General features: G+C 46.5%; 1 protein-coding gene across 1 annotated transcript; it reads left to right on the top strand.

Annotated features, from left to right (window-relative positions):
• The first annotated feature begins 465 nt into the window (after positions 1-465).
• LOC118212634 (WD repeat-containing protein 5) lies at positions 466-11673 on the top strand. Its single transcript, XM_035390747.1, has 14 exons — positions 466-642; positions 3205-3327; positions 3929-4037; positions 5254-5327; positions 5697-5786; positions 6296-6385; positions 7099-7182; positions 7916-7971; positions 8847-8893; positions 9309-9384; positions 10031-10064; positions 10258-10332; positions 10611-10698; positions 11172-11673. Exons 2-14 carry the CDS (start codon positions 3247-3249, stop codon positions 11270-11272), a joined length of 1005 nt encoding a protein of 334 aa, XP_035246638.1. The 5' UTR covers positions 466-642; positions 3205-3246; the 3' UTR covers positions 11273-11673.
• The last annotated feature ends 2510 nt before the right edge of the window (positions 11674-14183 follow it).

The raw sequence follows: 14183 nt of genomic DNA, 5'->3' as shown, positions 1-14183 counted from the left end.
AGGGCCATGGATGCTAAACTTCATGTCAGTCAGACCAGCTGTTAATGATAAGAATATTTTCGAGTCTTTTGCACTTCACTGAAGTATTTATGAAATTAGGAAACTATTCTGACTCGTCATATGTTCGATATATTTTTTTAAGATGAGCAGTGCGGCAAAATGTGGATCGCCGAGCCACTGAAACAATTGTTTTCTATAATCTTATTACAAATCAATCTGGAACAGGCACACTTAGCGTTAAGTAAAGTGTGCATGACATAAAATACCACCGAATATTAAATAATATGCATGTTTTAATGTGTGTGATTAATGGAATACAATGGCCACAACTCGTCTCTATACGAAATAACAGTAGGTGCATATTATTAGTATGTTTTCTATGAAATACAGTACTTGGCCACCGCTGGTCCGATTCTGTACACGTCATAGCTAGACACCGCCTTTCCACGCATGCGCAGTGGCTTTCAGTTGCCACATTCCGCGCCTGAGCACCATTGCTGATATATTCTTTCATTGCTGGTTGGATATAGAAAGAAAAGGTGGATTATATTCGGTTTAGTATACCCAAGGCAGAATTCGCACCACCGCTTCGCCCGGTGCGTTTGGGAAGAAGAAGCACGACGTCTCACCAGCACGCAGACCGTGAGTATATGTGCGTTTATTGTTTGGAGTGGCTAGCTGGCTAGCAGGACAGTGCAGTGCATGTGTAAAAAGAAAGGAAAAAGATCCCAAGCGTGAATTTGATTTACCAAGTTGGGGGATGGGGTGTAGACCGGGGAAAGGCAGCACGCCAGTAGCGGTTTAGCGATTCTGATTAATTTAACACTGCAGTGTTTATGAAGTCTGCATGTTAACATGAGAGGCAACATAGGTTGCTAACACTAAACCAGTAGCATGTCTGGTCAGCTGCACGGGATCAGGGATGCTATTGATGACCATTAGCTTGGTAGCATTTTAGCATTTCACATTATCAGGCCTTGTGAATCCTAAAAAAATTAATCTCAGACAACTGTCCGCTGGCGATTCGGCTCATAGAAACTAGTCCACTTCTCGTAGTCTCCTCGATTGTAGCCAGTGAATGTACTGCTAAATGTGAATGAATGTAGTGCAGTACCCAGGGGTGTTTCTGTCGTATGCAAGCTTGCTAGGTGGACTTTTTTTGGTAGTAAGCTTGGCAACTTTCTGGACTGACCAGCGAGCTCTGAGTGCGGTGATCATGCATCGAATATCAGCTCGCTGTGCTGGCGACATTGTGCACCCCCAATGTAACATTCGCTAGCCTTAGGATGACGTTCATTTCCCTTCGTGCGTATTTTCATAAGTTTCTATGACGGCGGAACTGGTTTAGGGATGTCTAAGTTGCCGCTTTAGCCAGGCAGGGATCGTGACAAGAACCGTGACTTGCCAGCGCGTTTAGGGGGTCTGTTTGCATTTTAATAAATATGTTCTGGTGATTTTAGGTGCTATGTTATAGTTGGCCGAAGCGAAAGGTGCTTCGGTGTGTCCCAAAATTGTTCAGAGCAAAACAGCCCCCCCCCTCCCCCGCCCGATAGGGCGAAGAGTAGGGTTGATCTGGGAATATAACCTGTCAGTTGACCTTTTGTCTGGAAACCTCTCATGTAAATATAGCGTAATGGTTAAAAAAAAAAAAAAAACTATGACGAGTTATGAACTTGGAATACCGTATACCCGTGGACATTTGGAGAGTCTGCACAATATGAAAATTTAGGGAAGAACGTTGGTTTGAACATCTTCAATTATCTTGTGAGAACGTTGCAGAGCAGCACACACGCACTGGGAATGTCGCAATGATGATTAGGTGGCAATTTTCTCGTTATAGGTTGCATGACCTCATCGACGTTCTAACATTCTAACAAAAAAACCCTCTCAAACATAATCGTGCACGTGGATCCATGTACAGCGTGTGTTCGTCGGCATGGTCTTTCTGCGACATCTGGTCTATTGCGGGTTTATGAATGGCAGACTGTAACTATGCGAAATAGTGTGTTCTGTTAGGGTGGATACCACAGTCACGCTTTTACCGTATATTAATAATCCTGCTCCATATCAAGATGCAGAAAAGCACAAGTACCAGGATGTCATATGGTGTCAGGAAACTGTGCCTTTTGAGGAGTTTACGATGTATTTACAAATGCACTAAGGTAGCAGTTACAGCCACACGGAGCGCGTCAGTAATGGGCCGGGAAAGGGAAAGAGGGAAATTCCATGTGTATTCAAATGGAAGGGCATCGCTAAACGTTTTATGCAGAGCGTGATGGGAGGACTAGCCCGGAGGTGCATGATGGGACTCCACCTCCCAGTAGCCCTTTTGCGAAACTTTCTATAACACTGCCTAACGACTCTAATGCTAGCCGGACTGGGACTGTAATGCTCTATGACTGGGACTGTAATACTCTATGACTGGGACTGTAATACTCTGTGACTGGGACTGTAATGCTCTATGACTGGGACTGTAATACTCTGTGACTGGGACTGTAATACTCTGTGACTGGGACTGTAATACTCTATGACTGGGACTGTAACGCTCTATGACTGGGACTTAAGTTCAAGTTTATTTATATGGTACATTTCATACACATGGAAATGCAGTGCGCTTCACACAAAGTGCACACTTGCATATACACATATAAAGAAATACATGAAATTTAGGCCCTACTTGTAAAATTATGCCTTCCACAACCACCCTTCCCCAGCAAGCACATTAGTCAAAAGCCATGCAGTAAAAGAAAGTTTGAGCCCACTCTTAAAGGTGAGAGTTGGAGCCCATCTTAAGTAATTCCTGTAATGCTGCATGACTGAGTCTGTAACACTACTTGACTGAGACTGTAACTCTGCATGACTGTGACTAACACTGTGACTGAGACTGTAACTCTACGTGACTGGGATTGTAATGCTGCATGACTGAGTCTGTAACACTAGGTGACTGAGACTGTAACTATGTGACTGAGACTAACACTGTGACTGAGACTGTAACTCTACGTGACTGGGATTGTAATGCTGCATGACTGAGTCTGTAACACTAGGTGACTGAGACTGTAACTATGTGACTGAGACTAACACTATGTGACTGGGACTGTAACGCTGCATGACTGAGACTGTAACGCTGTGTGACTGGGACTGTAATACTGCGTGACTGAGACTGTTGCTTTGACAGTTTGTCAGGTTGCTGTGTTTTTATTGTAGTCTGGCAGTTCTCTTGTGGTCCGCTTCACCAGCTGCGTTACCATGGCAACGGAGGAGAAGAAACCAGAAACTGAGGCTTCTAAGACGCAGTCTGCATCATCTACTTCTGGCAGTCAGACTAAGGTAGGGCCCCCAGTACCTGAGTGAGCCTGTTTCAGCTTCAGTAATAATGCCCCAGTACCTGAGTGAGCCTGTTTCAGCTTCAGTAATAATGCCCCAGTACCTGAGTGAGCCTGTTTCAGCTTCAGTGATAATGCCCCAGTACCTGAGTGAGCCTGTTTCAGCTTCAGTAATAATGCCCCAGTACCTGAGTGAGCTTGTTTCAGCTTCAGTAATAATACCCCAGTACCTGAGTGAGCCTGTTTCAGCTTCAGTAATAATGCCCCAGTACCTGAGTGAGCTTGTTTCAGCTTCAGTAATAATACCCGCAGTACCTGAGTGAGCTTGTTTAATATAGTTTGTAATATGCTGGGTCTTATGCTGGTCTTTGCTTGGCCACTTAAAGTTTCTGTTCCAGTAGAGTTTTGTTCATTGGTAGAGGTATGATTCATAAATGGGTGCACAAGGCCACAGTCTCCCATCTCCTTGACCTGCCCTGCCGTGCCCCACCCTGCTACGCCCTACCCTGCTCTGCCCCCCCCCCCCCCCGGTCCCGCCCCGCCTGCCTCAGCTACAGCCATCAGTAAAGCGGTATTCATCTGTTGCTCCTTGGCTTGCCTTGCAGTCCGCCCCCGCGAAGCCCAACTACACGCTGAAGTTCACGCTAGCCGGCCACACGAAAGCCGTGTCCTCAGTGAAGTTCAGCCCGAACGGAGAGTGGCTGGCCAGCTCGTGTGAGTATCCCCCGCCCCGCCCGGCCCCGCCCCGCCACATTGTAGTTGGTTTTGCATCACCCATGGGATTGGTTACATGAAGCCCTGGCATGGTCAGGATTATATTCCAGATTCATGACATGGGGTGCATACAGCCCCCCATAAAAGAACAGTTCCAAATGTACTTCTCTCATTATTTGTGGGTCGAACTTTTCCAGTGGTAACCAACCCTGTTCCTGGAGATCTACCATCCTGTAAGGTTTCCATTTCAACACTAATTTGGCACAGCTGATTCTGCTAATTAGCAGCTCAGTGAGATCTATAGCTGTTGAAGGAGGTGTGCTTTGTTGGAGTTGGAGTGAAAGCCTACAGGGCGATAGATCTTCAGGAACAGGGTTACCACTGATCTATTCCAGTCTCAGGCCTTGTTAAATGATTCTGTTCACATTAATCAAGAAGACTGAATTCTGCATCTTAATAATTTAATATCTTCAGTCTTTATTTTATAGTTCTCTGTGCATGGTTTCACATTTTAAAGCAGGCGCACACTATGGTTGAGGGTGTAGAAGGGAAAGGGTGTGTTGATTTGTGCAGTTTATGTGGTAAAATGGCCGCCTCGGGTAAGTGAGCTCTTACCCCATAGACTTTCACTGCCTCCGTTAAGGGGGAGCGATCGGCACCGGGGCGGCCTCCACAGGGAGCTGCTTTTATTTCGTCCCTAAATCAGCCGCTAAGAAAGCGGCGTTCGTCTGCCATATCGGGATCTAGCGGAGGGAGGCTGCCGCTCGTAATCCTCAAACACGCTTTTTAAGAAACCCAGGGAGAGACGCTTCGCTGGACTGAACCCTTTCTGGCTTTGTGCGGAACACAGTTCTTAACAAGCGCTGAGTGCGGGGGTCAGGGGTGCGAGCAAGTGCAGGTTTATGTTTGCTTGTATCGCCGGAGGAAATAAAACAGGAAGTGCTTTGTTGACGGAACACATCCTGTGATTCTACACTTTATTTTCAAGCTGGACAATTTAATGTGGTCTGCCCATTGATAATAATAAAATAATAACAGTAAGAAAGCATTTATTTTAAGTTTCACATTGTGTGTTATATTCTGAGGACACAGGACTAATGAAATGTTATATCCCACCATTATGTATTGTATGTTAGCGAACGCCAGAGTCAAATATTGGTTGTGAAAAGATATAATGTGGTGGAAAAACATGACCTGCTTTTTCTCTTTCTTGCAGCGGCTGACAAACTGATAAAAATATGGGGAGCGTACGACGGAAAGTTTGAGAAAACGGTGTCTGGACACAAACTTGTGAGTTGAGGAATTACTTTGTTCCGTTGGCTGTCTGAAACTCTGTCTGTCAGTTTCTTTTGAAATATGGATTGTGTTGTTCATGTTTTTTTTTTTTTCGGTTGGTTGCATTACATTACAGGCATTTGGCGGACGCTCTTATCCAGAGCGACGTACAACAAAGTGTACGTTTGCGGCATTAAACCAGTGGTTTTATAATGATTTTATAAGATTTTCATTGACCGTGGCACATTTGCTACTTGCGATTGGCCATTTGCTACATGTGACGTGTCTGAGCGAATCGTAGACGAGGCGAGCCGTGTGCAGAGACCGTAGGGCCCCGCCTCATTCTCAGTCGCTCTTTGAGTGACGCATCTTGTCTTCCCGCAGGGGATCTCGGACGTAGCCTGGTCGTCGGACTCCAACCTCCTGGTCTCCGCTTCGGACGACAAGACGCTTAAGATCTGGGACGTGAGCTCGGTGAGGGGGCGAGGCTGTGAGGAAACGGGGGGGGGGGGGGGGGTGGGGGGGGGCAAAAACTGGAAACTGGGGGTGCTATGCCAGTGAAACTCTGTCCCGGTCAACAGAGTGTTAAACAAGCTTTTTTCATTGTGTAATCACCTTAAATAGCGCTTCCATTTTTCTTATTTTTATCACTAATGGTCTGCTGTTTACGTAGTACATTAGAACCCTTCATTCTGTTACCAGCCGCATTTATGTATCTAAAAGCCAAACCGATTTTTTAATAAAGCATCCTGCTTTTTTTTTTTTTTTTTTTGCCTGTGGTTGCCGCATCCCCATGGTAACAGCTGGGTAAAAACAGTGATTTCTGAATTACCATGGTAACTGCCGTGCGCTCCCCTTCACGAGCTGAATGCGTTCTTTGTGTCGGAGCCTGGCGACTGACGGAGAAAGGGGGCGTTCCTCAGACTGTGACACCCTCGCTTCGCGCGCGGCTTTCTGTCTCCCTGTCCCGTTTCCTTCCGTAGGGAAAGTGCCTGAAAACGCTGAAGGGCCACAGCAACTACGTCTTCTGCTGTAACTTCAACCCCCAGTCCAACCTCATTGTGTCCGGCTCGGTGAGTCCGCTTCGGGCGCTGGGTTCATCGCGTTGGGGTGGGATGCGGAGGGATAGCGTGCAGCTAGCCTACAGAACAGCCTTTTCATGTGATGGCCTTCAGAGACCTAGAGCAGTGGTCTCCAACCCTGGTCCTGGAGAGCTACAGGGTCTGCTGGTTTTAGTTTTCACCTTAAAATCAGCACCCAATTGAGACCCAAGACACCAGGTGAGTTGAGTTAACTGTGTAATCAACTGCTCTAATTGATTCATGAAGTGCAGAGTCACTATGAAAACCAGCAGACCCTCTAGCTCTCCAGGACCAGGGTTGGAGACCACTGACCTAGAGCCTAGACCCACCACAGAAAGTTTTAAAATGAACGTGGAGCGTGGAGGGCCTTCTCTGTTTTGTGTGCGAGTCTTTTTAAATGTGTTTTGTTTGGCAGACCCATCGGGGCCCAGCAGGCAGGGAGAAATGAGAAACGGCATATTCGTGTGTTCAATTTCCATTTATTTTCCAAATCCTCGCCTGCTTTTTTTGGGAAAATGGGAGATTGAGGGTGTGTGTGGCGTGTAAGCAGGGTGTGTGTGACGTGTTGGTGGGGGGTGTGAAGGTGGGGGGGTGTTGGCAGGGGGTGTGTAGGTCGGGGGGTGTTGGTATGGGGTGTGTAGGCAGGGGGTGTGTGTAGCGGGGGGGTGTGTCAGAGATGTGTGTGACATGCGGTTTCTCGGCAGTTTGACGAAAGCGTGCGGATATGGGACGTGAAAACAGGGAAGTGCCTGAAGACCCTGCCAGCCCACTCCGATCCAGTATCAGCGGCAAGTCCCCCTTACTTCCCATACAACTTACCACCTCTCCCTCTCTCTCTTTCCTCTCTGTCCCTCTCCCCTCTTCTTTTTCTCGCTCTCCTCTCTCTCTTCCTTGCTCTCCTTTCTCTCCCTCTGTCTCTGTCTCTCTCTCCCCCCCATCTGTGTGTATATTTTTTGTGCCCACGGTAGATGGTATAGCAGAAATGGTGTACATTTGTAGTTCCTGGCTCTGTGTTGCTGTGGCTACACAGGTGGCTTTTAATCGCTGCTGTACGGACCACTGGTGCAATTTCAGCGTCACTTCGTGTGACTGATTGTAAAAATGATCTTTTCAATCCTTCGAGTCAGAAGCTTGTGCAAAATTCCCCATTCAAATGATGAATGACATATTTCTGGCTGTGAGTAACTGAGCATCTCAAGATCCTGAAAGTATGTCATTCGAAGCTGCTGGCTGTGGGCATTATGTCACTGGTTGCGCTCGTGAATATTAATGAAGGGGTGTGGCCAAGGAGGGGCAGCACTGGAGGGGCAGGTTCTGTCCTTGGCCACGCCCCCCCTTATTAACATTGATGAATTAATATAGCAATGGAAATTCCCAGTGACCAACCAGGACCACCTACAGTGTGGAAGTAGGAGGAACTGGGGTTTGGAGACCGTGTGTGGGGTGAGGGGGTGAGGGGGCGGAGGGGGTGCAGCCTGTGGGCCCAACAGTAACGCCCCGCTCTCCCGCCCTGCTTTCCAGGTCCATTTCAACAGAGACGGCTCTCTCATAGTGTCCAGCAGCTACGACGGTCTCTGGTGAGGGGCGCTTCAATCCTTTATTCACTCATTCACACACGCATTTACCAATCACATCGCTCACACTGCACGTACCAATCATAATGCTTACACTGCATGAACCAATCGTATCGCTCACCCTGCACGTACCAATCATATCGCTCACCCTGCACGTACCAATCATATCGCTCACCCTGCACGTACCAATCATATCGCTCACCCTGCACGTACCAATCATATCGCTCACCCTGCACGTACCAATCATATCGCTCACCCTGCACGTACCAATCATAATGCTTACACTGCACGTACCAATAGTATCGCTCACCCTGCACGTACCAATCATAATGCTTACACTGCATGTACCAATAGTATCGCTCACCCTGCACGTACCAATAGTATCGCTCACCCTGCACGTACCAATCATAATGCTTACACTGCACGTACCAATAGTATCGCTCACCCTGCACGTACCAATCATATCGCTCACCCTGCACGTACCAATCATATCGCTCACCCTGCACGTACCAATCATATCGCTCACCCTGCACGTACCAATCATATCGCTCACCCTGCACGTACCAATCATATCGCTCACCCTGCACGTACCAATCATATCGCTCACCCTGCACGTACCAATCATATCGCTCACCCTGCACGTACCAATCATATCGCTCACCCTGCACGTACCAATCACACCGCTGATGCCGCTCACTTAAGGTCCTGAACTGTGGCCTTTGGCCAAGCCTTTAATTTATTAGACTTTAATGCTTAGCTGAATATGTGTGTGACACCAGGGCATGGTACACGGTGTGCTCTTTTGAATATGCCTCCGCGCCCTGATGAGATTGACGGGCAGAACTGGGGAAACTCAATCCTCTGTTTGTTTTTAACAGTCGAATCTGGGACACGGCGTCGGGACAGTGTCTGAAAACGCTCATCGGTAAGAACAGATGTTATTTACCTACTTAGTTTGCTCAGTGAAGATAGCTCTGAAAGGACTTAGAGAGCCCTTTGCATAAACGTATCCACGCTCGGATGCATATCCTAAAAAGGGTTTTTTCAGTACAGCGTAGCGCGGAGCGGGCAAACTAGGAGAACGTTTTCATTTTGACCTGGCTCACCTGAGAAGGGCTGAAGAGTGTCGCCTGCCTGTTCCGTGCAGTCTGATTTAATGAAGAAAAACAAACAGTCCGGAATGTTCCTGGAACCGCCCGTCCCACTTATCGGTCGCCAGGCCGCGGACGTGCTCCCGCCATTACCACGGCGGGGTTTTAATTTTTTTTACGCGGAGGGAGGGACGGACGGTCCGTCGCGTCCGCTCTCTCTAAACCCCGCCCTCTTTTGTGTCCCGTCAGACGACGACAACCCTCCGGTGTCCTTCGTGAAGTTCTCCCCCAACGGGAAGTACATCCTGGCCGCTACTCTGGATAAGTGAGTGAGGGACACACCCTCTTACGCCTGCTGTCCGTCTCGCCTGTGGTGGGGGGGTGGGGGGGGGGCACAGGGATAGTGTTTCTGTTTCATGCTAAGCGAGACGGTAGCAACGCTAAACGTCTCCCCGCTAGACCCCAGTGTACACTTGGAGTGAGGCGGCTGCTCTGAAGGCTCATAGGGCCATTATATGAGGTGATGAATCCATTGAAAAATACTGATTTATTACACCGCATTTCTGCTCAAAATGTACCTCGTAAATGTGTGATAATGCTTCAGAGTCTTGCATTAATAAAGCCACCAGCATTTTACTGTTTGAGGCAGCTCGCCAAAACATTATAATCTTCATTTAAATCTTCTGTCATCTGCAATGATATTCATACAAACACACACTTTTGTATGAATGTCATTGCAACACATCAGAAATGCATAAATGAGCTTTGTCAGGGTCTTTGTGTTGGGTGGTGATTGGGGATGTCCAACTAAATGCTTTCCCTCTGATTTATTTTGTAGAGATGCACAGAAAACCATTCTGTTTCACTGATACCATTAACAGATTTTTTGCAGAACGTACAGGCGTTAGTGGTGCTAGCCCTGGTTAGAAAATGTACGTCGGCTAACGCTTGTGCCTCTGCCTTTTCTACAGCACGTTGAAGCTTTGGGACTACAGCAAGGGAAAGGTCAGGATTCAGAACTTTTAAACATTTATATAATCCTCTTATGCCACTGATATTTATGATCAGTATGGAGACAGACCGATTAATTTATCATAATAACCCCATATTTTAATGTTCTTCCACTATTCCATGTCAAGGTTTATTTCACACCCTAAGTCTGCTTTGCTTATTATGATGCGTGCGTTTCTCTCTCTAGTGCTTGAAGACGTACACCGGCCACAAAAATGAGAAGTACTGCGTGTTTGCAAATTTCTCCGTCACCGGTGGAAAGGTGTGTGGGTTAGATGTTCTTTCGTCATAAATAATAATAATAATGATAAACTGTTACGTCTCTGATGTGTTCTGCTGAATGTGTAATACAGGAATGTATTTAATGAGCGTGGCATGCAACAGCTTGCCCAATTCTGTTGAGGCCAAATGTTTGTTGGTTGAAACGTTGTTGGCCTGAATTGGCCCAGTGTTAAAACTCTGTTGTGTAAAGTTTGTGATGCGTGTGTGTGTGTGTGTGTGTGTGTGTGTATATATCTGTATCTGTCCATCTCCTCCTAGTGGATCGTCTCCGGTTCGGAGGACAACATGGTGTACATCTGGAACCTTCAGACCAAGGAGATCGTACAGAAACTACAGGGTCACACAGGTGAGGGAGGGGACAGGTGGGAGGGGGGGTGGCACCTGACTCCGGCTGTAGTGCTGTTCGAGGGGCCCTGGAGAGTGACTACTGTTCCGTAAGGAACTTCACCTGTACCCCTGAAACCTGTTCATGTGTTTAATTAGGACATTTCTACTATCTTATCAGCTTTACTGTGTTGTGAAATTGTGGTGTTTCTATTTTGTAACTTTTGTGTGCCGTCCCTTTTGCCAGGAGTCTGTTGAGAGATTTTTTTTCAATCAGTGCAACTATCCAAGTTAAATAAACGATAAATACAACATATAAAAAATTAAGCAGACCATGTTTCAAAATATGTAATTGTAGATACTGTTTAATTCTTTATGTAAATTTGACTACCAGAGAGGTGGCATCTGGGTGAAGGTCTCTAACCAAACTTCTCTCTGTCTGTCTGTTTGTCCGTCTGTCTCCCTGTCTGTCTGACTGTCTGTCCGTCTGTGTAGATGTTGTGATCTCGACGGCCTGCCACCTCACAGAGAACATCATCGCCTCGGCGGCGCTGGAGAACGACAAAACCATCAAACTGTGGAAGAGCGACTGCTAAGCCCTGAGATCTGTTTTTTTTTTTTTTTTTTTTTTTTTTGGTTCCGTTTCATTTTGTATTATTTTTTTTCCCCTTTTTTTATTATTTGTAAATGGACTTTTCACCATAGAGATCACGCTTGACCCACAACCCCCCGTTTACGTATGGGGATAGGGCCAGGACAGAGGAACAGCTAGAACGCCAGGCCCAAGCCCAGAACAAAGTCCCCGCCCTCCCAAATCCATCGTACCCCCCCCTTCTCTGCCACCCTCACGGAACGCTCAGAGTCTTCTGAACCTCGCCTCAGTCTTATTTAAACTGTGCGAATCAAGTCTTTGTTTTCTGATAAATCCAATAAACGCTGGCCGCAGACAGTGGAAATAGAAGCACTTCATTCCACTCCACGCGGAAAAAATAGTATACTCAGTGTACTCGAAGCATAATTATAGAAACTTTAATTATACTTCAGGTATTCTGAAGTATAGAATAGTATACTTAAGGTATACTTCAGCGTACTCTTTCTTCACAGGAGACAGCTGCTTTTGCAGAGTCACTGTTAAACTCCGCCCACTTCTCTATCCTGGAAAAGACGCGTTCTGCGGGTGTGGTGGTAGCACAGGCAACCACAGAATAGAAAAGGCATCTAAAAAAACTTTGTACAACAGTTAGCACTTTGCACCCAGTGGCAGTTTGGGATCTCATCCTCTGTCTGTGCGAAACTAAAACATGGACTACAGTTGCATAGACCAGCATGGCTTTTCCCTTAGAGGGGGAACCTTTCCCAGGATGCAATGGGTTGTAGTTTATTAAGAGCAGGATGGAATGTGTCTAGAAAATCTACCAGCATACAGTATATTAGTATTGTAGTGAAAAGCAGGACTGCTTTTCCTGTAGAAGGAAATCTCCCTCCCATGATGCATTGTGTTTAAAATGTAGTGGGTGTGGGGGGCTGAGTGACATGAAAGAAGTCTTAACATGATCCTCAGTAAAGTGAGGCATTAGACGTACCATAGCATGACCAAACAAGAAAAGCCCTTGCCAGATTAATAAATGCCTTGTACGTCCGACCAAAGGCCTTTCCTGGTTTTGAGTCTTAACAGAACCACTAGCTGCCTGTCGAAGGCCTTTAGCGAGCCTTCGTGTCTGTGCGTCTGGCGGTCGGACGAATTCCTGTGGGACGCTAGTAGGATCCGTCTCGTCTGGAAACAGTAACAGTACTTGCTTAAAAGAAGCCTGTAAACAGGAGTGGCATCCTTGCTGGCTGTCCGCTAAGCATTTGCGCTACCGCGATTTTGTATTGGGAATCATTTTATTTCTTGAGCTGTTCACGGTATGGCCGAGAGTTTCTGTTCGCATTTCTGTGCGGCGCAGGCGAGTGTTCCGTGGCTGTTAGTAATTTGTGTGTTTCTAGAGAACGGGCGCATTTCGGAGAGATACAGGCCCTGTGTCCTCCGCGAGATTCGCGCCCCGTAGAGCTCACGGCTCCGGTGGAACGCGATCACCAGTAGACGGTATTTTTTTGTACAGTTTTTAATTTTATTGAATTCTGACGACTTTGCTCCGCTGTATATAGGCTGTTGAAAGCCGTGATGGCGGCTCTTCCTCCCGGGTTTCGGACCGCTTTGGTTTGTAAAAGGATTTGTGTTCTTTTAACGGGGCCGTAGCTCCGGTTTGTGGGCGGGTTTGTGCTGGTTAACGGGGCCATAGCTCTGACTTGTGTTCTTTAACGGAGCCGTATGCTTCGCTTCCCATCTCAGAGCCACTTTGCTTTCAGCTACAGCTAACCAGTGTCACAAATTTGAAAAAAGAAAACCGTTTTTCTTTCTCTGCTAAACTGCTCTGTTCTGCTACTTGGATGTCCGCTGTGTGTGTATGTAGCGTGCTTGCGCAGGTTTACAGATAATGCATATTTCATATAATTTTATAGCACGTACAATATTTTTTCGAGACTGGGGATTTCTGTGGGTAGGTATTGGATAGTTAGGCTCATAGATTATAACCATTCAGAGCGTCGTTCTGACTGACAGGCTTACCTGCAGGCTTATGGGGATGATGACACGTTTGCCGGTTACTGGAAATTCCTCCCCGTATTTTGACCTTTCTGGCTTGAAAGGATTTGCAGGCAAAGCACAACTGTACGGCCTCGTGGCCTGCTATTATCTCGGCGTTATTCTTCAACTGTCATCAGTGTCAACACGCCTTTCCTCTCTGACTTTGGGTGCCAATTTAGGTGTCAATCTCCCAACAGACCAACAAACAAACCTGTACCAGCATGTAGCGTATGAGAGTTAGCGATAGCGTCCTCCAACCCATGTGACATGCTGAGTCACATGAGTGCATAAAACGCTGCTGATTGGCTCAGTGATCATATCAGCCTCGTGATTATTGAACAAGTTTCCATTTATGAATCCATTCCAGTTTAGTTTTATTCTACCGGCTTTTTGTAGTGTTCTTATTCTTTTTTTTTTTTTTTTTTTACCAAACCTCTTTTAAGGAACAAATCGATGTGCCAGCTGATAGTTCTTGTCTGTATTTCTCATGTCAGGCGCTAGTACTTCTGGCGAAGTTTCTATAATGGGTGCACAACAAGGGCCGATCTGTTTCAGGATTTTGTGCCAACTTCTCTACTTAATTATTCAATTAGCTCAATCATATCTTGATCTGAAAATTGCATAATCACCAGCTACAGCTGCACATTGCAAGCGTATCCTAAAGAGTTTACTGTTACTCAAGTCCAGGAGTTAACCAGCCTAGTTTATAGAGCTGTCAAAAAAACTAAAACTAAGGTTGGTTAAATTGGTTGGAACAAAAACCAGCATGTACACCGGCCCTGCAGGAGCGGAGTTGTGCACCCCTGTTCTATAACCAAATCCAGTGTCGCCACCTCATTTTTAATGGTAATTTGAAGCAGGGTAACTACCAACCTACCAAA

The sequence above is a fragment of the Anguilla anguilla genome, chromosome 14 (genome assembly GCF_013347855.1).
Source record: "Anguilla anguilla isolate fAngAng1 chromosome 14, fAngAng1.pri, whole genome shotgun sequence".
NCBI classification, from domain to species: domain Eukaryota; kingdom Metazoa; phylum Chordata; class Actinopteri; order Anguilliformes; family Anguillidae; genus Anguilla; species Anguilla anguilla.
This window is presented reverse-complemented; position numbering and strand designations above follow the sequence as displayed.